Raw genomic sequence first — 22300 nt, 5'->3', positions numbered from 1 at the left:
AGAGATGGTGTGCTCAGTTATCAGTCACTCAGCACCAGTGGGTTCTTCCCTGGGCGGTCACAGGTAGATAGTCTATTCCTCCCCTGCACTCTGTTCTTCTTCTTTTTTTTCTTTTTTTTTAACTGAAGTATGGCCGACACAGAACGTTACATTAGTTTCAGGTGTATGTGCACCCTTTGTGACAAAGCACCAACAGTGGCACCGAGGATGCAAGCTCAAAGTTCCCAGCCCTCAACTTCTTACACACTCACAATCTTGGCATCTAAAAGCAGAGGAAGAAAACAGCAACAAAAACGAACTTCCTTGGGCAGGAAGCCCCAGATGGCTTTCCCACCAGACTGAGACCAGGCTGCTGGGGCTGATTTCCATAGATACCAGTTTCGGTTGTCCACCTAAACCATGCAGGAGGTGTTTCAAGGTGGGGTTACTCACTTCCTCTTGACCTGATCACAGTGGGCATTTTTCCCTCCAGTTCTGGCCTTGGGCCCAGAAGTAGCTGGAAGGGGTGCCTGGCAGTAGAGGTGATGCCTTGACTTAGTTGGCATAAGTCCTAAATAATCTTTACAGACTTGGGGACTGCAGCAGAGCCCCCGCTGGGACAGGTCAGAAAGTTATTCTGTGGTCCCTTGAAGGCTCACGCCTGGCTTATATAGGGCAAGCAGGCGGTCAGAACAGCCCTCTGGCCGTATGGCTAGCAGATTCGTTTATTCCTTCATCAAGTACTTCTGTGCACTTACTATCGGTCAGAGTGGTGGGCCCTGGGAGTACAGACAGAAATGTTCTTTGCCCTTATGGGGCTTACAGTTTATTAGGGAAGGCAGGAAAACAAGTGAACACAAGGACGTAAATGTGTAATGGCAGTCTGTGTTAAAGCTGTGATGGAAATGAATAGAATGCAATAAATAGAAGAATAAGATGTTAAATCTGGTGGGCAAGGAAGGCTGCTTTGAGCGGTGACCTGCAGGCTGGGGTGGGAGGTGGGTAGGGAACCACCTGTGTTAAGAAGAGGTGATGCTATACGCACGTAATGAATCATTGAACACTACATCAAAAACTAATGATGTACTATATGTTGGCTAATTGAATTTAAATTAAAAGAAAGAAGAAGAGGTAGAGATATCCAGACAAAGGAAAAGCAGGTACAAATGTCCTGAGGGGTCAAGATCTCTGTGTAGTGGAGGACCTGAAAGAAGGCCTGGGTGATGGGGAGGAAGGAAGGTGGAGGAAGAGAGGAAAAGAACAAGTTGGGAGAGTCAGGCATGTGTTGGACCATTTAAGTCAGAGTTTGGATTTGATCTGGAGTATCCTAGTAAACCACAGAAAGGGTTAAGTGTCATAGATGAGAGGATGCCTTGTGGCATGTTACCATGTTACCATACCAATGCCAGTTACCAACAGGTACCTGGACAGCAATTCCGTGGGGTGGAAAGAAAAGTCAGAATAAAAAACAGAAAATTCAACCTCTCTAAACTGCTCCCCTTGAAGATTGTAGACACCTTGAAATCATCTAGAGTCTTCCGGTTCTAGGGATGTTTTCTAAGAAAAAATTGGGCAAAGGCACAAAGAGGTGTGAGCACCAATGTTTATCACAGCTTTATTTATAATAGGAAAAAAATAATCCTAGAAAAACCTAAGTGTCCCTCAGCAGGGAATAGCTATGTAAAGTTTTGCTTAAATATATAATGGAATTATATGCATCTTTTAAGAATGCCAATATCTGAGATATGCTAAGGAGGAAAAATTTTTTTATAAAATTACATCTTTGTTTCAGAAGGGATGTTGGAAGAATAGAGAAAGGCTGGAATAGATAAGATGTTGAAAGTGGTGTTCTGTGGTTAGTAGAATTAAAGTTGGTTTTTGTCTTCAAGAAGAGAATTTTCAGGCAGGAGCATTAAGGTGTTTTAGGTATGTTTTTGAAGATTGTGCTTGCTGTGCGAATGTATTGTAGAGGGCAGGAGAAGCAGGGAGGGAGGGGCTATTTCAGTGGTCAAACAAGACATGATGGTGTTTGCATTTTGTGGGAGACAGAGAGAAGTGGATAAATTTTATATATATTACATATATATAATGTTTATGATTTAATGAAATAATCCATATCAAGCACAGCACCAGGTATATACATGTGTCCAAGAGATATGAGCAAATTATTAGTATATTTATTCATAGGGAAGCAAGAATGGACGATGCAGGGAGGCCCATTATAGGCAGAACAAGAGCAAACGTGCATGGTTGGAGTAGTCAGTTGGGAGCAGCTAGCTCTTTTTGGTGCCTGGAACTTTATGCCAAGCCTACTAAGTCACAGAAAAGGAATCCAGGCTCGGCTCCTGGGAGTACACAGCCACAGGCTGCAGGCCCAGCACACGTGGCATTCAGTGGGCCCCAGGAGAAATGACTGAGATCAGGGAACTCAGACCAGGGGCGGGGCAGGCTGGACACAGTCATTCCAAGGGACAGTGGGTCAGTGTCCACTTTAAATGTAGCCCGTGGCAATGCAAGAGGAAGCTCTGTCCATGAAGACATTCGCAGGCCCACATTCAGACACCCTTTCGGGGAAGCTGAAAAGTTGCTGGATGGGATTGAGAACACCACCAGGAAAATTCCACAGGAAATCAAGCAAGAGACTGAGGTCCCCAAACCTGCTCTGGGCAGCAGAGGTTCGCAGAGGAAGGGGTACCACTAGGGCCCCATAGCCAGACTGAGAGGAGTGAGGAAAGAAGGCTATGGAGAGCCAGTTAGAGGGAGGAAAAACTGCTCTGGCCTCTGGTTGAAGAGTGGGTGTGCACTGAACCTTGTAGCCTCCAGGGGGCGCTCAGGACCAAGTATGGACAAGCACTTTGCCCGCCCAGGCCAGAGGGCCGCGAGGAACTCTGGAGAAGCAGAAATGGCCGCCTCGAGAGTGAGCAGAGAAGCAAGGCCAGTCCTATTTGGGTCCCCTGAGAAGAGTTGCCTTGTGCCCTGTGACTGATACCAGAGTGGCCAACATATCCACTGCCTGAGTTCCCAAATGGACACAGTCCTCCGCCTCTTAGCTCCTGCTCAGAACTTGAGCTTCCACAGAACTGCCTGCCATGCAGAAGACTCTGCTGTCTAGTCCCTGTGAAGGTGGGGCAGGGGAGATGGGCAGGGACAGGGGGAGGGCATGATGGGGAGGCTGGGGAGGCTGGGGAGCCGGGAGGGAAGGGAGAGGCTCCTATAATGCTAGCTAAGGCCCCTTAGGGTAGAAAAGAGAATTAGGAAACGGTAGTGAAAAAGTACCATAAATCTCTCTTCTAGGATAGATAGACCAGGGGTGCTGTGACGGGAACCAGCGCTGTGTGGGGAACAAAGAGGCTAAGCTGGAAAATTCAGCATCTGGTATATGTGCTCAGAGGCCTGCTAGGCCAGAGGAGGCTGCTCGCCCGGCCAACAGGACCAGGCAGCGTCCTGATAATACAACTAAGGAAGACCCTCACGGTGGATCTTTGGAGGGGTGTTTGTGACTCAGTGTGGAAACCTCCATCTCCCCTGGCAGGCTCAGTGAACTCTGTAGGACATGTAGGCACAGGTCTGGAGCCAGAGACAGTGGGTGAGGGGGTTGTTGATGAAGGGTCACTGGGTGCTCAGTAGGAAGAACCCCAGGAAGGTTATAGGAGGTTTTAAAGACTGAGAGGCAAAAAAACAGGTGAGGACGAGTCAGGGTGGTGCTCCCCGTGCCTAGTGCCCAGAAACTGGGGTGGAGCGGGTCCAGCCAGGGATGCCCTGCAGTGGGGAGAAGGTGGGAGTCAGGTGTCTGCCATAGGAGCCCTGGCATTTATTTGCCCATGTTGCCAAGGGCTTGGGGAGTCCAGCTTTGTCCACTAACAGGGAGAAATGATGTTAAAAAGATATATTTTCAGGGGCGTCTGGGTGGCTCAGTCAGTTAGGCGTCTGCCATCGGCTCAGGTCATGACCCCAGGGTCCTGGAATTGAACCCCAGGTCAGGCTCCCTGGTCAGTGGGGAATCTACGTCTCCCTCTCCCCCTCCCACTTCCCCTGATCATGCTTGCTCTCTCTCTCAAAAAAAAAAAAAAAAAAAACATATTTTCACTTCTAAGTCAAGTGAGAGCATTGGGCCTGATGGCAGAGGCCTCGTTACATGTTCCAGGGGTCCCACAAATCTGTTTTCCTGTTGGGAGGAAACTTCGCAGAGTAGAAAAGGAATCTGAGACCTTTGCTAAGGTTATCTAGGGGAATGTCAGGGGCATGGAGCCATCTGAGAGGGATCAGGGCCCTTTCAGGCGGGACTAGGGAGCAGGGGTCCTGGAACCTCAACCTGGCCCATCGCTGAGTGCCCATATTTGTCTTTGATTCGGCAGCCAAGTCTCAGATTGAGATGGGGCAGGCTTTGGGAGTGGCCTCAAGGAGTATTGAAGATAGCAGATACTAAAGATAGCAGGTAAGATCCCAGGCTGGAGGGAGAGAGGGAGGTGGGGATGGGACACTGTAGAGAGAAACAAGACCATCAGATGAAAGGCAGTGACAAGGGGACCTGTGACCCCGGGATCACAATATGCCTCCCATCATTAACACCCCCCCAATTCCTGATATTCCCCTCGCCCCAGAAGGAAAGAAAGTTGTTAGGAATTTGGCTGCACCTTTAGCAACACTGGTCAGTAGCTGAAATCCACTTCTTTTCCATTTGACAAACAGTTCTTGAGCACCTATTATGTGCCAGGTACTATTTTAGGTGCAGAGAATGTAATGGCAAACAAGATGGGCAAAACAAAGGGAAAAAAGCAACAAATAGATGAAATTTCACAGTTTAATAAGTGACACGAAGGAAATATGCAAGTGTCTGAAATGGCTAGATAAGGTGGTCAAGAAGGGCTTCATTGAGGACATAGCATTTAGGCAACACTCAGCAGTAAATATTGTGAAATCCCAGTTGCAGTTCTGTTTATTCTGTGATGGGTAAATAAAGCACTTTTCCCTTAAGGTGGAAACTACCAAGAAAGACTAATTACTAGAAATGCAACCTGCGAAAGAGACACACCTCTTTCTGCCCCACTCAGCCCTTTCCTCCCAGGTGATTTTTCTTTTTTTTTTTTTTTTTTAAGATTTTATTTATTTATTCGACAGAGATAGAGACAGCCAAAGAGAGAGGGAACACAAGCAGGGGGAGTGGGAGAGGAAGAAGCAGGCTCATAGCGGAGGAGCCTGATGTGGGGCTCGATCCCATAACGCCGGGATCACGCCCTGAGCCGAAGGCAGGCGTTTAACCGCTGTGCCACCCAGGCGCCCCCCAGGTGATTTTTCTAAGTGCTTTGCCAGTAGGGGTGGGACTGGGGGGTGGGACTTGGACATTTGGCGACAGTGAAATATTATTGACCCATCAAGGGCAAAGCTGAAGGGGCTTGGGAATGCCCCCAAAAGACCCTTGATGAAGCTTGGAAAAAGCTGTTCTCTGAGTATTTCTAAGTGTGATTGCTAAATAGATAGAAGTATCGGTGTCTTTAGCCGTCTTAGAGCATGGCTTGACACTGAGGACACAAAAATGATAGTTCCCTCTACTTCTCTCCTCCCCTCATTGTAGAGGTAAATTCAGCCACAGAAAGGTGATCCTCAATCAATCTACATCCTTCCTTGACCTTATGGGCACCTGGACCCATCACCAAGGTGGTGAGAGTCACAGCTGGGTATCAATGGCACGGGCTAGTTACTGTTCAGAAATCATTGAAGGGGGATGGGACCTCTTGCCGGGAAGAGTTAGTCTTGGACTCAGATTTCTGTCCAGACCCTGACCTTATTTGCACTGACGTAATCAGCCAATATTGGCATAGTTCTGAGAGACGGGACTTGGAGGATCAGCAGGCGCGTGGTGGGGGTGGTGCTGCCGCCATCTCTATATAGGGAGCTGAGCCAGGTGCCCTGAGCTGTCCTGTGGCATCTCACCATGGCTCGGGCACTGGGAACACCCGTTGCACTGGGGTTGTTGGGCCTGTGCTGGTCTCTGGCTATTGCCCACCCTCTTCCTCCGTGCGTAAAGCTGGAGCTGGGGAAGGACTGGGGACTGGGCTAGAGTGGGGTAGGGCCAGTTTTTAGGCTGGGGCAAATTTGAAGACAGGAGCTAAGGGAGAGGGATTGGGACCAGTGGATCCAGACAACTATCTGTCTTCTCTCTAGGGACGGTAACCCTGGGAAAGAGACTGAAGGTGGGAGTGGGACCAGAGTGAACCCAAATGTGACCGGTGAGGCCCTGACTCCCTGAGTCTGTCTGTCGGCTGTGTCTCTGTTATATTACCTGACTGGTCTTTTACTTGCATCTCTCCACCCTAACCCCAGAACTTTGCTTGGATGGCTGGAGCTTTGATGCTACCACCCTGGATGAACATGGGGCCATGCTGTTTTTTAAAGGTAAGAGGGGCTGGGGTTGCGGCATTTGGGACTTTAGACTTGGTCCCCCTCTCCGAGGGTGTATCCATCTGTGGGAGATCTTAGGAATTATCTGAGGGCATCACCCACAGCTTCTCTGTAACTATCTCAGTTGGCCAAAAGTTTGCTCTGGGTCCCTGAGTAAGTCTGTGTTTTTCAGGGGAGTTTGTGTGGAAGAGTCACAGATGGGTCCGGGAGTTAATTTCAGAGAGGTGGAAGAATTTCACCAGCCCCGTGGATGCTGCATTCCGCCGTGGTCACAACAGTGTCTTCCTGATCAAGGTACTGCTGGGCCAAGGCCAGGGCTGGGCCGGGAAGAGCTTGAATGGACACTAGAGACCCTCCCTCAGGTGGCCCTAGCATGGAGTCCTTAGAGTGGGTTCCAGGTTTCCTCCCCCTGTACCTTCCTTCCCTGAAAAAGCTCAAGCTAAGGGAGTATATGTGCATGTAGGCCTGGCAGGCACGGCACCCAGTGCCTATTCTTCAGGCCCAAGCTTTGTCCAGACCTCTCTGCTACTCCTCACACTGTTGACCATCCTTTCCTTCCTGGAAATTTCTTCCCTTGGTCTCCATGACTCTGCATCACGTACTCTTCGTGTGGTGGCCAGGCTGTTCATAACAATGGCACCCAGCCGAGGGGTGAGGGGAAGATGAAACCCAGCCTGTTGTGCTTACCAAGTCCCATGCCCCGGCCCAGGCTGTGTCTGCTTGGAGGAAGGGCACCTTCTCCTAATTTGTACAAGGTGCTGTGTGCTTGGGGCAGCTTTATGTCCCCTCCTGCCTCTTTCCTGCTGTTTTCCAGCTTCCTATCCTCAGCCAGTCCCTGAATGTTCCTTGGCGATCCGTCCCAGCCCTTCAAAACACCCTCCCTGGGTGATCTCAACTGTGCTATGGCTCTGAGGACTCTCTATGTTGGGGGCACCAGATCTGGATCTCTCCCAGAGCTCCAGATATCTCTTCCCAATTCCCTGGCCGATATCTTTGGCTTAGATGTTCTGTGGGTACCTCAAATTCAGTATCCTCCAAGCTGAGCTTAATATCCTTCTCACAAACCCACCCTTTCTGCTGTGTTCCGTATTTCATTAAGTGGCACCACCTTCTGCCAATTCCTGCAAGTCGGGTACACATGAGTCTCGAGATCTGGCCTTTGGTTATCTTTCCAGGCTTATCTCCTCCCCCACCACATTCACTGTGTGCCAGCTACATGAGACTACATGTAATTCTCTGAGCATGCTCTGCACCTGCTGCTCCCTCTGCTGGTAACACCCTTTCCACAATTGTCCCACTGAATTCCTACTCAGTTTTCAACTCTTGGCCCCAATGCTTCCTCCTCTGTGAAGCCTTCCAGGAATTCTCTAGGTAGGCTTAAGCACTCCCCCTATATTCCCAGTGCACTTCACATGTTTCCACTTTGATGGTTGCATGGCTAGGTTTGTAGGAACCTTTCTGCTTTTCTACAGTGAACTCCTTGAAGGCAGGGACAGTCTTATCATCCCTTTATCCCCAGTGCCTTTCACAATATCTGGCATATAGTAGTCATTCAGCAACTGTTTCTTGAGTGAATGGATGAATAAAGAAATAGATGGATGAACAAATGAATATATGAATGGATGGATGATCGCAGGATGACTGTTTGTGGATGTGTTTGTCAAGACTAATGGTGTTACAGATAAGTGTGTCATGGGAGTGTCTGGTTGTACATAGTCAGATGTGTGCATGTGTTATGGCAACAGTGGTGGGATTTGCAGTCGAATTAAGAGTATGTATTTGTGCGAGGGGTAGCCCATTGGCATCCACAGGTGGATCCAAAGTGTGTAGGGCCTCAGCGGGGATATTATATAAATGCAATAGATCAAAGATGTTACGTGTGAATGCAGGTGGCAGTATGTGGGGTCCACAGTTAAAAATAGAGTGATTTGTATGCAGGGAGACAAAGTCTGGGTGTATCCTCCTGAGAAGAAGGAGAAAGGATATCCAAAGTTGCTCCAAGAAGAGTTTCCTGGAATCCCATCCCCAGTGGATGCAGCTGTGGAATGCCACCGTGGGGAATGCCAAGATGAGGGCGTCCTCTTCTTCAAAGGTCAGCCCAGGCTGGAATAAGAGAGCCTGGAGTAATGGTGGTTGGTGGTGATTGAGATAGTGGCGGGGATGGTGGTGGTGATGGAGTACCATGTGGCTTCCCAAGGAAGGGAAGAAATAGAGAAGCTGGTTATGGTCTAGAGGTCAAATAGGGAAAGGAGAGGAAGTCACCTTGGGTGAGGTAACTGGGTGTAATTCTGCTAGAAGTTCTTCACTGTTCCCCATGATCCTTAGGATAAACCTATGTTCCTTAGTCTTACATACAAGGTTCTCCATGACTAAGTTCCTACTGACCCTCCAGCGTCGACACTCATCATGCCTTTACCTTGAATATGAATTTCCAGAGACTCTATGCTGTTCCCTGTACACCTCATTTGCTTCATGCTTCAGACTTCCCTCTCTCTGGAGTTCCATCTCCTCCTCTTCTCTGCCTCGGAATTCCTGCTTCAGGTATTAGTTTACATATCACCTTCTCTGGAAAACTTTCCCTGTCTGTCCTCACTGCACTTGTTGAGCCAATCATGTGCATTTTGCTGCTGAATTTTGTTATATGATCACTATCTTCAAATGTTTCCCTGCAGGGCTGTGAGTTCCATGGGGCCAGGACCAGATCTGGCCCATCATGGGGCCCATTGCTAGCATAAGGGAGGGCATAGCCTGGCCTCACTGAATGTTTGTTGATTGATTGGACAAAGGTAACCAAACATGGTTCTGGGACTTGGCTACGGGAACCAAAAAGGAGCGTTCCTGGCCAGCTGTTGGGGAATGCTCCTCTGCCATGCGATGGCTCAGCCGCTACTACTGTTTCCGGGGTAACCAATTCCTGCGCTTCCACCCCGTCACGGGAGACGTGCTTCCAAAGTACCCACTGGATGTTCGAGACTACTTCATACCCTGCCCTGGCAGAGGTGAGAAAGCCCCAGCCCCTGCAATCTACTAGAATTCATTCTACCTTCCCTGAGTCTGCAGACCCCACATACCCCGGCTCCTATCTTAATTCTGTGGTATAACACCTGGCCCTTGCCCTAGCCCAATCCCCATTCTGGACCTTCCCAGTTGTCCTCCTATGGGAGAAGTCCACATCCCCACTAACCCTAGCTAACTCTTCCACCTCAGACTTCATTTTGACCTCTGGCCTCCCTCTGTGTTCCCCCTCACCTATTTCTCTCCCCAGGCCACGGACAGAGGAATGGGACGGGCCACGGGAATGGTACCCATCATGGCCATGGGGATATGCGCTGTAGCCCGTATCTAGTCTTGTCTGCACTGCTGACTGATAACCATGGTGCCACATACGCCTTCAGTGGTGAGGAGATGCCTCCTGACACCCCCATTTCTGCCCTCCATACCTCCTGTCTCTTTCATGTGTCTCCCATCTCTGCTATACTGCCACCATTTTTATCACTGTGTCCCTGATTTTGTTCCCTTGGACCCCATCCTTAGCATCCTCGGTATGCAGTTTTTTATCCCTCTTCTCCTCTGATGCACATTGTTCAACCTTGTCTCTCATTGCCCAGGCCTCTAACTTCATCTACCTGTCCACCTCACAGTACTATCTACTCTCGGGTCTGTGCCCTCTTTGGGTCCCTGTGACTCCTCATATTTCCGTTGCCCTTGCATGTCTTGCTAGGTCCTCCAGCTTCCCTTAAGCATATCATCAGGAGCTCCATCTTTTTCCGAGTGCCTCTTGGTTCTTAGTCCAGGCCTCTGGGTGCAGCATTACCTGGGGATGAGATGTTCCTATTGATGAGAACCAGCCAAAAAATTTTGGATCCCTTAGACCTTTAAGAGATAGCTTTGCTGGCCTCAGGAGGTTTCTTCTTTAAGTGACCAGAGAGACACCTCTCTCCAGACCTGCGGCATTAATTGGTCAGAGCCGTGTGATGATACCCAGGGATGCTGTGGCACTGGTCAGGCAGATAGTGATGAGTCTTGATCACCCTGGCAAATAGCTCCAAGAGAGGGAGTAAACAATACTCAGCCTAAGATATCCATATGATCAGATACAAATGTAAAATAGTGGTGAGAACATGGAACAGTGAAAACCCTTTTTTGCTCCTAACCCCTGGACAAATCTGATCAGATATGACTACCAAGCTATAATGAAAAAGACGCAGTCACAAGAAGAGTATATCCCCACAACAGGAATGCATGCTGTAATGAGAACATTTCATCCGTGATGAAACACACACTTGTAGTGAAAATATAGACTTATACTGAGAATATGTGGCATTGTAAGAACACATAATTATCAGAACATTCAGCTATGGTGAGAGCATGGGACCATCCGGAGGACAGACATTAAAAGTGAGACAGTGGGGCGCCTGGGTGGCTCACCCATTAAGCGTCTGCCTTCGGCTCAGGGCATGATCCTGGGGTCCTGGGATCAAGCTCTGCGTTGGGGTCTCTGCTCAGCGGGAAGCCTGCTTCTCCCTCTCACACTCCCCTGCTTGTGTTCCCTCTCTCGCTGTCTCTCTCTGCCAAATAAATAAAAATAAAAATCTTAAAAAAAAAAAGAAAAGAAAAAGTGAGACAGAGATAGAGGTAGGTAGGTAGGTAGGTAGGTAGAGATACTGAAAAACGGGGCCACAGGGAGCACATAGAGATGTGGAAAGAATACCCAGCCATGGAGAGATCACAGAACCTCCAGGCCATGTGGCAATGAATAGAATGCAGCTGAACTCCTAAATCAAAAGTATTAGATATGTTTCCTAGCTGATGAAAGAACACTGTTACGTTGAAGATCCCCAGCTGTCACCATCTTGGTGACAACACTCGTGTGACCCAGCTACTCAGCATAGGGCTGGTCCTCTCCCCTCTCTGATCTTTCTCTTTTCTCAGCCTCCTAGCTTCTTATCCATTCTTTCTGCTTTTTCACAATGTCGGCTTGCACAGGGCCCATCATGCCCTCTCCCTTCTCCTATTCATAATCTTTCAGCCTCAAGTCCAACTGGAAACTGCCTCAGTTGCTCTCTTTTTCCTACTTGGGTTGCCAGAGAGGAAATCTGACCGACCCCGCCAATATTTTTATTCTAGACCACACTGGTCAGTCTGTGCATTGCTTGGTGATGCATCAGGGGCTCATCACTTATTTCCTAAAGAGCACCACAGCTCATTCTCAAAATAGGAGTCATGAGCAGGGTAGTTTCAGCAGGAGGTGAAGGTGGATATGTAGTCACTGTGACATGCCCCGTAAACAGCTGTAAAGGGAGCTTGTGGCTATAGTGAGAACATTGGCTATTTATGCAACACATATTTATTGAGCACCTGAGAAGTAGAAGAACTACTGGATGTAGTTCTAAACACTGGGATACGGTAGCCAACATGGCACATGAGACACATGTCCTCATACAGCCTGATAGAGGGAGAGGGGACAATAAGAAAGAGAAAGAAGAGAATACTTTTAGGTAGTTGTGAAGCGTTCTGGGAACGTCAGGATGTTTCTTATCCTCAAATACTATTTGGAGGTGGTATAAATGGATTTAAAAATTGTTGATCTTTTTAAATGTAAAATAAAAAATGTTAGGTGTCAAAAAAGCTGAGAAGAAATTAAGACAGGATAATGAGATAGAGGTAAGGAAAATGAGGGGCCCCTTCTTTGAGGAGATGATTTTTGAGCTGAGATTTCAGTAATAAAAAGGCATTATGTAAATAAAATAAGATGAAATCAGAGAGGGAGGCAAACCATAAAAGACTTTTTTTTTTTGAGGCAAGCAATTTGAGATTTTATTTATTTATTTGTCAGACAGAGAGAGAGAGAGAGAGAGAGCGCGCACAAGCAGGGGGAGCGGCAGGCAGAGGGAGAAGCTGGCTCCCTGATGAGCAAGGAGCCCAATATGGGACTCCATCCCAGGACCCTGGGATCATGACCTGAGCTGAAGGCAGACGCTTAACTGACTGAGCCACCCAGGCATCCCAAGAGACTCTTAACTATAGGAAACAAACTGAGGGTTGCTGGAGGGGAGGGGGTAGAGGGATAGGGTAACTGGGTGATGGGCGTTAAGGAGGGCATTTGATGTAATGAGCACTGAGTATTGTATGCAACTGATGAATCACTAAATTCTACCCCTGAAACTAATAACACACTGTACATTAACTAAATTGAATTTAAATAAAAAAGATTTAAAAAAGCATTAGGTACATAAAGCACTGGGGGAGAAGCATTTTAGAGAGGATGGATAGCAACTACTTTGAGGAATCAGGAAAGAGGCCAGAGTGGCTAGAGAACACTGAAAGAGCAGGTGAATGCCTTGAAAAAAGGAGACAGGGGCCAGATTACATACTCCTGGTAAGGATTTTCAACTATGAAAGAAAGCCAGGAGGGGGTCTTGAGCAGGGCCGTGACACGTTCTCACTAACTTTTTAAAGATCGTCCTGGAGCACACCAATCATTAGAGATACAATGGTGTAAGCAGGAAATCCAGCTGGTAGTTCTTGCAGTTGTCTGGATTAGAGGCAATGACAGCTTGGACGAGGATAATAGCAGTAGAGGTCGTGAGGAGTCATCTTGATATATTTTGGAGGTCGAGGTGACAGCATTAACCAATGGATTGAATATTGGTTGGAGTGGGGAAGAAAAAGAGAGGTCTTAAGAATGACAGCTTTTTGGGACTAGGCAACTGGGTGACTGGTGGTTCCTTTTTCTAAAATTGGGAAAATTTAGGGAAAGAGTAGGGGTGTGTGTGTGTGTGTGTGTGTGTGTGTGTGTGTGTGTGTGTTTGGCAGTAGGCAGACATCAGCTCGGACATTGCAGGGTTTTGGTTCCTAATGGCCCCAATTGGACATATTGGGTAGGCAGGTAAGTTTGAGTCTTACACCCAAAGGAGAGGTCCATAAAAGCTGAAGAGAACAGATCAAAAGTCATCAGCATGTAGATGGTATTTAAAGCCCTAGACTAGGTGATATCACCAAGAAAGTGAGTGTAGGTAGTGAAGAGGCCCAAACTAGAGGATTCCAATATAAGATATCAGGCTGAAGAGAAGGGTAGTAAAAAAAATCAGAGGAACACTGGAAGAGGCTGGTATCACAGAAGCCAAGATCCAAAAAAAGATATTTCAAGAAGAGAGTCGTGAGCAGTCAAATGCTGCTGAGAGGTGGAGCAGGATGGAGACCGAGAATTGACAATTAGATCTGGCAAGTTGGAGGACACTGACGACCTTGAAAAGTACCGTTTCAATGGAGGATGGAAACATGTATAAGTGAAATGGTTAAGGAAGGAAAGGTAAATGGGAACTTAGACAATTCCTTTAATAAATTGTTATGAGAAGGGGAGAAGAAAATTAGGTCACTGGTCTGCCATTCCCTCATTCTCCTGCTACCTGAAGGATTAGAGAACACAGCCAGAATGAGAACACTCGGTGGGAGCACGTCGTGGTGCTTCTCTTTTAACTTCTGGTCACTGTCCCTCATTGTCTATAGTATCTCTGTACATGGACGTCTGAGATGCATAGGGAGCCCCGCCAAACCCCATGACAGTGGCCTCACTTGGCACCTTAGCCATTGTTCTCCATGCTTGCCCTTCTGCCAGGCCCCTAGTGACTCCAGCTCCGATTAGGTCACCATGCCCGACTTTGCTGATCAAGTCCTGCTCCATCTCCTCTCACCTGGCCTCTTCCCTTTTGGCCTCTGGATGTATTCTCTCCCCCCCTCTCAGGACCTATCCCTGCACCTATTACTTGCCTACTCACTGCCTGGCCTTTTACCATCAGCACTAGATGTACCTCTGATCTCCCCACAGGGTCCCACTACTGGCGTCTGGACACTAGCCGGGATGGGTGGCACAGCTGGCCCATTGTCCATCAGTGGCCCCAAGGTCCTTCAACAGTGGATGCTGCCTTTTCTTGGGACAATAAAGTCTACCTAATCCAGGTATGTGTTGGGAGAGAGGCTTGAAATGGGGACTGGGAGAATATCCAGCTCTACGCTGATTAACGTCCTTTATCCTCCAGGGCACTCAGGTATATATCTTCCTGACAAAGGGAGGCTATACTCTAGTAGATGGTTATCCAAAGAGGCTGGAGAAGGAATTTGGAAGTCCTCATGGGATCAACCTTGACACTGTGGATGCAGCCTTTACTTGTCCTGGGACTTCTCGGCTCCACGTTATGGCAGGTGAGGGGCATCTGATACTAAAGGGTGGCTTCTTCGGCTACTTCTCCATGGCATAGTTCCCCATCAGGGCATGGGGAAGAGTAAGGTGAGGATCATGATGTGGAAACTATGTTTTGTCTGGTGCCTTCTTCCCAGGACGGAAGCTGTGGTGGCTGGACCTGACGTTAGGAGCTCAAGCCACGTGGACGGAGCTTCCTTGGCCCCATGAGAAGGTTGACGGGGCCCTGTGTATGGAAAAGTCCCTCGGCCCCAACTCATGTTCTGCCAATGGTCCCGGCTTGTACCTCATCCATGGCTCTGATTTGTACTGCTACAGTGATGTGGAGAAACTGAGCACAGCCAAGACCCTTCCTCAGCCACAGAGAGTGGAGAGCCTGCTGGGCTGCAATCATTAAGAGGAGGGCTCTAGAAATGAGTCTGGCTCAGCTCCTTCTCCCTGTTTTCCTCACAATAAAACCAGAGTGCTTCTTTGCTGGACTCAAGGGGCCCTGGTTGTGGAAGAATCTCGTTTCTTTCTTTGAATTGAAAAGCTAGTAGTATCTCTTTGGAAGCTGTCAAGTTCAAATGAGGCTGTGGGAAGGAAGGGAAGGGAGGGCTGAGGGAAAAATTCCCAGAAGTAGACCCACCCTCTGGACCATGGCCTCATTTGGTTTAAGACCAACACCTGCTGACATGATGGCCCCTTGCTTTGTGGGAATTTGGTGGGTAGAAGTGTAGACCGACAAGCTCCAACTGCCATATAGGGCTTTGTACTGGGAGGCCAGGGCACAGAGTGGCTCCCGACAGGCACCAGGTCCCACTGCACCAGGAGAACTGTCTAAGGTTCCTTCACCAGCCTCAGTGGCTGGGAGGGAGGACAGGAGGTGAATCTGGGCTTCTTAGATCAGGATGCGCCCAGGGCTTGAGGTTGGCTATGGCTGGGAACAGAGGTTAGGGGTAAGGCACCAGAGCTGTGGGGTCCACTCCTAAGAAGTATCCTGAACTTTCCCCATCTTCCTTGATGGAGTCTGGATGATTCTCATAGCGCTGGGTGCCCCTCCTTCAGTCTGAGAGGTGGGAAGTAGGACAGAGTGTCAGGTCTGGGCCTTATTCAGTCAATGTGCTACATCTGGGGCCATCACTGCATCATGCCAGAGAGCTTGGAGGTGTCTGTTAAACAGTTATCCACCAACTCTGGTACTCAAGGCTAACTTCCTCCTCTCTATCGAAGGAGGAAATTTAAGTCTCTTCTTTCTTCTCTTCTCCTACCTGCTCTGTTACAGAGAAGCCTCTAGCTTGTCTCCAGGGGACTCCCAGAAAAAGTCCCAGTCATGCTTCTTTCATCCACTCACTTAGCACCTCTTAGGTGCAGAACAGTGTGTCAGTCAATGAATCACACAGTCCCTGCCCTCAAGAATCTCCAACTCTACATTAGAGTCAAGAGGGGACTCCAGACAAGGCATTAGATAAATGCAATAAAGTGAGATAGATATTAAGGTGGAAGAGCCTATATACTAAGGAGAGTTGAACCAGCAATACCTGGGATGGAGGGGTTAGGAAAGGCTACACACATAACACTTAATCTGAATTTTAAAAGATGAGTAGAATGTATGGAAGTCGTTTAGCAAATATACATTCACTATCTACTATGTATTACCATGCCAGGAACATTATCAGCAGAGGAGGCAACATGAGCAAAAAAAGCCAGAGCAGAAGAAATAGCCAGGAAACCACAGTTACTTAGGAGGACTGAATGAGGGGCTGGTGGGAGATGAGGTCGGAGAAGGAGGCAGGGGCTTGTTAGCTCATGTCAGGCTAAGAAGCACGGATTTTGTCTGTCTTTGGGGCAAGGAAGACCTACTAAGGGATTTTAGACATGGGCATGGCACGCTGAGGTTTGCATTTTAGAAAGATCACTCTGACTGTGGCAGAGACGATACTGGGTGAAAGGAGGCCACAGTGCATGTGAGGAGAGCACTGAGGAGGTTGGCGCTGTGGCCCAGGTGGTAAACCACATAGGCCTGGGCACTGGGTGGCAATGGAGATGAAGAGAAATAGGTGGATTAAACATATTTAGAAGATGTAATCAGAGAGGGAGACAAACGATAAGAGACTCGTAACCATAGGAAACAAACTGAGGGTTGCTGGAGGGTGGGGGAATGAGGTAACGGGATGATGGGCATTAAGGAAGGCACGTGATGTAATGAGCACTGGGTATTATATGCAACTGATGAATCAGTGAACTCTACCTCTGAAACTAATAATACATGATATGTTAATTAACTGAATTTAAATTTAAAAAATTACACCAAAAATATTTAGAAGACAGTCTATAGGACTTGCTGATAGATTGAATAGAGGGGTGAGTGAAAGTGAGAAATCTCACCTCCAAACGGCTCCACGGCTCCTTTCCCCATTCATAATTGCACCTCTAGGTCCCAAACTTCCCATGGCAACTCTTGTAATTCACTCCACAGTTAATAAGCTTCTGTGTATTCTTTACACACTCCATAGAGTGCTCTCGCTTTACCTCCGGCTTTGACGGAGATCAGGCTCTGCCCCAGGGTCCCTCCTCCTTTCCCTATAGCTGTCTCACCAAATGGGCATCATCAGTATTAGCTTTAGCATGACTCCCATATATATCTGTACCATTTCTCTTCCTCTTCCTATGCAGGTTAAATTTCTCCTTCTTTGGCATCATGCAAGTGAGCCATGCCATTCTTATGGCCATCATCTACCAACCTCTTGACTATGTTCTCTCAGTTGGTGAAGCCATCCAGATGTTTGATCCTTTTATTATCTCCTAGTCCTCCATTGTCTCACAGCCATTCTTTTCCTACCCAAATCGAACATCAAGGTCAATCACCTGAACAACTTTCTTAACGATACTTTTATTTCTGTCCCCTTTAACTTCTATTTAATCAAGCCATAAAAAAGGAAAAGAAATACAAAAGCCAACGTTAGGTAGAGAAAGAGTGAGAACTCTAGACTCAGATATGTCTGAATTCCAATGCCAGCCAGGCCACACTAATTCTGTATATTTGAGAAACAGCCTCTCTGAGCCAGGTGAGTGGTGTATGTGTGTGTACACACATATGTGTATGCAAAATAGAAATGTGTACTGTATCAATGACTGTTCAGGAAGCATACAGAAATCACTCCAGATATTCAAAGTAGAGAAGGATTTAATGCAAAGAATTTGTTACAAAGTTGTAAGGGGGGGGGTACCTGGCTGGCTCAGCCGGTAGAGCATGCAACTCTTGATCTCAGCGTTGTGAGTTCAAGCCCCACGTTGGGCGCAGAGCTTACTTAAAAACAATAACAAAGTTGTAAGGGAAGTCAGGAGAAACAAAAAGGAAAGCAGAGACCAGGAAACTACCACTAATCTTGGTTTAGAGGAGCAAAAGGGAGAAAAGAGGAGCCCAAAGATTGAGGAGCTGGAACCCACAAATCTGTACTAGCTGCTCATGCACCTGGAGTTTGTGTTGCTGATACTACTGGACCCACTTCCACTTTTGCTGGGCAGGAACCACTGCTGATGTTGCCAGAGGCACTGCCAAGGGCAGGAGGATCTCTCCTCTCCTTTCCTCTCACTTTCCTCATGTGAGGGTTCCCACTGGCGGAACCTAACTGGAATGAAGTGACAAAGGCATCTGAGAAATGTGGTTTTCAGATTTCCAGCCCTTTCCAGAGGGAGATTAAAGAAGAGTGGGTGTGGGGATGAGTTCCAGCAGGCAATATCCGCCAAACAGATTCAGCATAGCTCTTGGTTGCAAGTAATAAAACCCAACTCAAATTAGTGTTAAGTACAGAGGAAATTTACTGACTTATGTGACTTTAGGCAGAGGTAAATATACATGTTAAACTGATGTTACCAGGCATTTGTCTCTCTCCACCCCTTAGCTCTGCTTTCTTTGAGTTGGCTTTGTTCTCAGGCAGGCTCATCCTTCCCGGTGGCAAGATGTCCACCAGGTTTGCCTTCTATGAGTACCTCTTGCCCAACTGTTGCAGGAATTCCTGGATCTAATTTCATCATGTGCCCATTTCTGAAGATCACTTTGACCTGATTATGGGTTAGGAACCCAGCCACTGATGTGGGTAGGAGACTGGGGTCATTCCCGTCTGAACCACAAAGACTTAGAGTGGGGTGGGATGGATCTTTAAAGAACACTGATGTGCTGTTACCAATAAGAAGGGGGGGAGGAATGCTGTGCAGATAACAACAAAGGCAATGACATGTTCATGACAGGATAATACTTACCTTGTATGGTTTTTCTTGTTCTCCATCCACACTTCTTCTCTTCCTCAGCTAAAGACTTTGACAGTGTTGATATCATTAGGCAAGAAATCCCTCAACCTCTTGCCTGCTCCACTTTATTAGCTACCCTACCTATACCCTTGCCCTCTCTCCTGTCCTGTCAGCCTATAAAGTGAAGGTGTCCGATTCTTCTCCATGAGCCCTTGATGCTACCTCTTCTCGTTGCCTCCGGGATCTCCCTCCACCTCTCATCATCCTTTTTCTTTATTTTCAAATTCATCTTCTCTACTGGTACCTTTTTATAGTTGACACCTATGTTTAAGCCTCTATCATCTTTAAATAAAAAAAAGGCAAAACCAGAATCTTTAATTTCAGATCACTCTTTAGCTACAGTCTATTCCTCCTTCCAAATTTCTCAGAACGGAGGTCTGCACTTATTCTATTTCCTCATTTTCATTTGTTCAATTCACTGCATTGTGGCTTCTGCCCTTGTTTTCTGCTGACACAGATCATATCATGGGGATCCAGGCCTTCAATATTGCCAAATTCAACGGATACTTTTTTGCCTTGAACTTAATGGAAATCTTTGCTGCATTTGATGCTGTTGACCACCTCTTCCTCCTTGAAAGTCTTTCCTCCCTTGGATTTCTTCCATGACATTACTCTCTGTTGATTCCTGTTTCTTCTCAGTTTTCTTCTTAGTCTTCTTCCCCTCTGCTGGCTCCCCAAATGCTGGTACTACTAGAACTCAGGCCTGAGTCCTTTTCTCTTCTCACCCTATATGCTTTTCCTGGGAATGTATTAGAGCAGTCCTGTTGAAGAAGGGTATTGAGCAAGCCCTTTCCAGGCCTAGCATGTGACTTATGAATTCCTCTCCATACATTTGGAAAGATTTTACTCCTTATAGATTTTCAAATGATAACAACACCCAGAAGAAAGAGGATTTATTGAATCAACTACAAGAAAGATTGCAATATCAAAGCAATACTACTATGTAGTGATAGAAAAGGCTGCCTTTGCTTCATTAATTGCCTTTGCTGCTAATGGAGATGAAAGATCTATTCTCCCACATATGGTGCCAACTGCCTGGTAATGCTAAATGGTTGGTCTATTAATCCAAATAGCATAAAGCCAGTACTCTTGGTAAGTGACTCTGGATAGATCAGCTTCTAATTAAAGTTTTTCCTGAATAGGTCCAAGGTAATGATTTTAAAAGATGGCTGCCTCAGAGGGACCTACAATGGTCAGAACCACACACTGAGCATCCTAGGTCATGGAGAACATCAGAAGTGGGGAAGAGCTACGAGGATGGATGAAGGACACAGGCTGACTCCCCATTGATCAGGAAGCTCTGCAGACCTAGGAAGAGGTCAGGGGTTCAAGGAGACTGTGCTGGGTCAAACTGCACTATGTGCGAACTGTACAATTTCCTTTTTACATCTTAGCTAATTAGACTCCTTTCCCCATCCTCCCCCCCCACTATCTGTGTGCCTCTGGTTATCCGAAGAGATTTTCCTGAATATTGCTGCCATCCTATTCAGTGGGGTTGAGAAGACAAGTATTCTGCTTTGTAAATGGGTAATGTTTCTGGATTTTTTCATTTGCTCCAGCAGAAATCTGGAACTCATCTCTTTATTCATAATTCCATAGCCAATCAACTGATTGATCACTATTTTTTGTGAATTCTACCTACTGAATATTTATTAAACCTATGCAACTTTCTCCATCCCTACTCCTACCACTATAATCATCTGCTACCTAGACTACATCAATTGCCTCCTAACTGGTCCCCACACTGCCAATTTTGCTCTCTTCCTATCTATTCCCCACTTAGCAGCTGGAAGTGATCTTCTAAAATGTAAGGGGGGACATGCCACTCTCCTGCCTCAAACGCTCTGATGATTTTTCATTCCCCTTAAAATAATGTCCACAACCCTCAGCCTAAAATACAAGGCCCTTTTTGATTTGGTACGTACCCACCATTTCCAGCTCATCTAATAAGATGAGAATACTTCTAATAAGAATACTTCACCATTATTAAATCCGTATTGGCCTTTTTGTACTTCTCCTTGGACTTGGAATAATTTTCTCTTCTTCTGGCTGACCTCCATCGCCTTTACCCCTTCCCCTCACATAAGAGCCACTTCCTCATGAAAGCCTTCCCAAACCTCCCAGGCCAAATTTAGTCCACTCATAGCATCCTGCACATCTCTTTCAAGATACTCATCACATTTCTAACCACCTGTTTAATGTCTCTTTCCCCTGTTATTCAAGCTTCATGAAGATGGGGACTGAATCTTGTTTGTTTATATGTTCCTAGTACCAAGGACAGTGCCTCACACTTAATAACTATTTGTTGAAAGAGAATGAATGAATGAGGACACCTTTCCTCTTTTGGGTAATTACTTATCTTTCAAGAACCAAGGTCAGATGTTATATCCCTCAGGTTGGGTTACAGTTAAATCTGATTCATTTTTGGATCATTAGGTTCTAGGTCAGGACCTGGTACATGGTTCTTCTATCATAGATGTTTATCAAATCATAATAAACTCTTGGCCAGGAGTTGATAATTACTGAAACTGAATGATGGGTATATGAAGGTTCATTATACTCTTAAGTATCCTTTTGTATATATTTGAATTTTTCCGTAATAAGTAAACTTAGAACATTTATGTTCACCTCAAGTTAAGTGAAAGTGTAGTCAAGGATGAGCTTGAGGCTTCTGGCTTAGGCAATCCAGGGGATGGTGGTGCCATTCACTGGGATGGACAAAGTGTACCTGCATCCAGGCTAGTGTGTGTGAGTGTGTGTGAGTATGTGTGTGTGTGTGTGTGTGTGTGTGTGTGTGTGTTGGGGAGGGTTCTTTCTCACCCCAGTGAAACTTCTTAGAAGGCCAATAAAAGCGATGAGATAATGAATTTAGATTTGGGCACCTTTAATTTTAGGTACCTTGAGGGCTTCTCCAGTCAGTTGCTCCACGGTTAGCATTTACAATAAATTGAAACCGCTGCCTTAGAGGAACGAACCAAGAGAAGCTTTCTGGATGGTGACATTTCCCTTCATATCCTCGATGGCCTCTTGGCCACTGACCTGACCACTGGGTACTATCCCACCACCCAGGGAGTTGTCTGCGCAGCATGGCGCCCCTCCATTCCTTCCTTCACACTTTCCATCCACATCCTCCCGTTTTGCTTCCCTCTTATGAATTTGCACCGGGGGAGGATTTATTTAGGACATCTGCGAGAGACCTTGGTGTCGCAGCTTTACCTTCAGCTGCAGGGCTAGAGTGTTAAGAAACATCTAGGTTTCGGTCTGATTTCACCACTTACTTGTGACTGCAGGCAAGTCGCTTTACCTTTCTGAATCTCATCATCTGTCTCTGAAAAATAAGGATAATCGTGGCGTCTTCACATGTCTGATGTGAGGATGAATGCCTGAAAAAGGTTTAAGACGGAGCCTGGCACGGTGTAAGCGGCCAATAAA

General features: G+C 46.9%; 1 protein-coding gene across 1 annotated transcript; it reads left to right on the top strand.

Moving 5' to 3' along the window:
• The first annotated feature begins 4327 nt into the window (after positions 1–4327).
• Positions 4328–15067, top strand: HPX (hemopexin). Its single transcript, XM_040631312.1, has 11 exons — positions 4328–5044; positions 5552–6032; positions 6102–6206; positions 6301–6372; positions 6551–6672; positions 8317–8470; positions 9165–9377; positions 9644–9775; positions 14207–14337; positions 14418–14580; positions 14716–15067. Exons 2-11 carry the CDS (start codon positions 5912–5914, stop codon positions 14973–14975), a joined length of 1473 nt encoding a protein of 490 aa, XP_040487246.1. The 5' UTR covers positions 4328–5044; positions 5552–5911; the 3' UTR covers positions 14976–15067.
• The last annotated feature ends 7233 nt before the right edge of the window (positions 15068–22300 follow it).

This window comes from Ursus maritimus, unplaced genomic scaffold (assembly GCF_017311325.1).
Source record: "Ursus maritimus isolate PB19 unplaced genomic scaffold, ASM1731132v1 scaffold_16, whole genome shotgun sequence".
NCBI lineage: Eukaryota > Metazoa > Chordata > Mammalia > Carnivora > Ursidae > Ursus > Ursus maritimus.
The sequence above is the reverse complement of the archived record's forward strand: the minus strand, read 5'-3'. Positions and strand labels throughout refer to the sequence as shown.

What these genes read in the sequence shown, in the direction of transcription:
- HPX (XM_040631312.1), top strand. Translation starts at nt 5,912, where the DNA reads ATGGCTCGGGCACTGGGAACACCCGTTGCACTGGGGTTGTTGGGCCTG. An exon ending in GGGGAAGGACTGGGGACTGG is followed by an intron (nt 6,033 to 6,101) that starts GCTAGAGTGGGG and finishes GGGAGAGGGATT; the next exon opens with GGGACCAGTGGATCCAGACA. An exon ending in ATAAAGTCTACCTAATCCAG is followed by an intron (nt 14,338 to 14,417) that starts GTATGTGTTGGG and finishes TTTATCCTCCAG; the next exon opens with GGCACTCAGGTATATATCTT.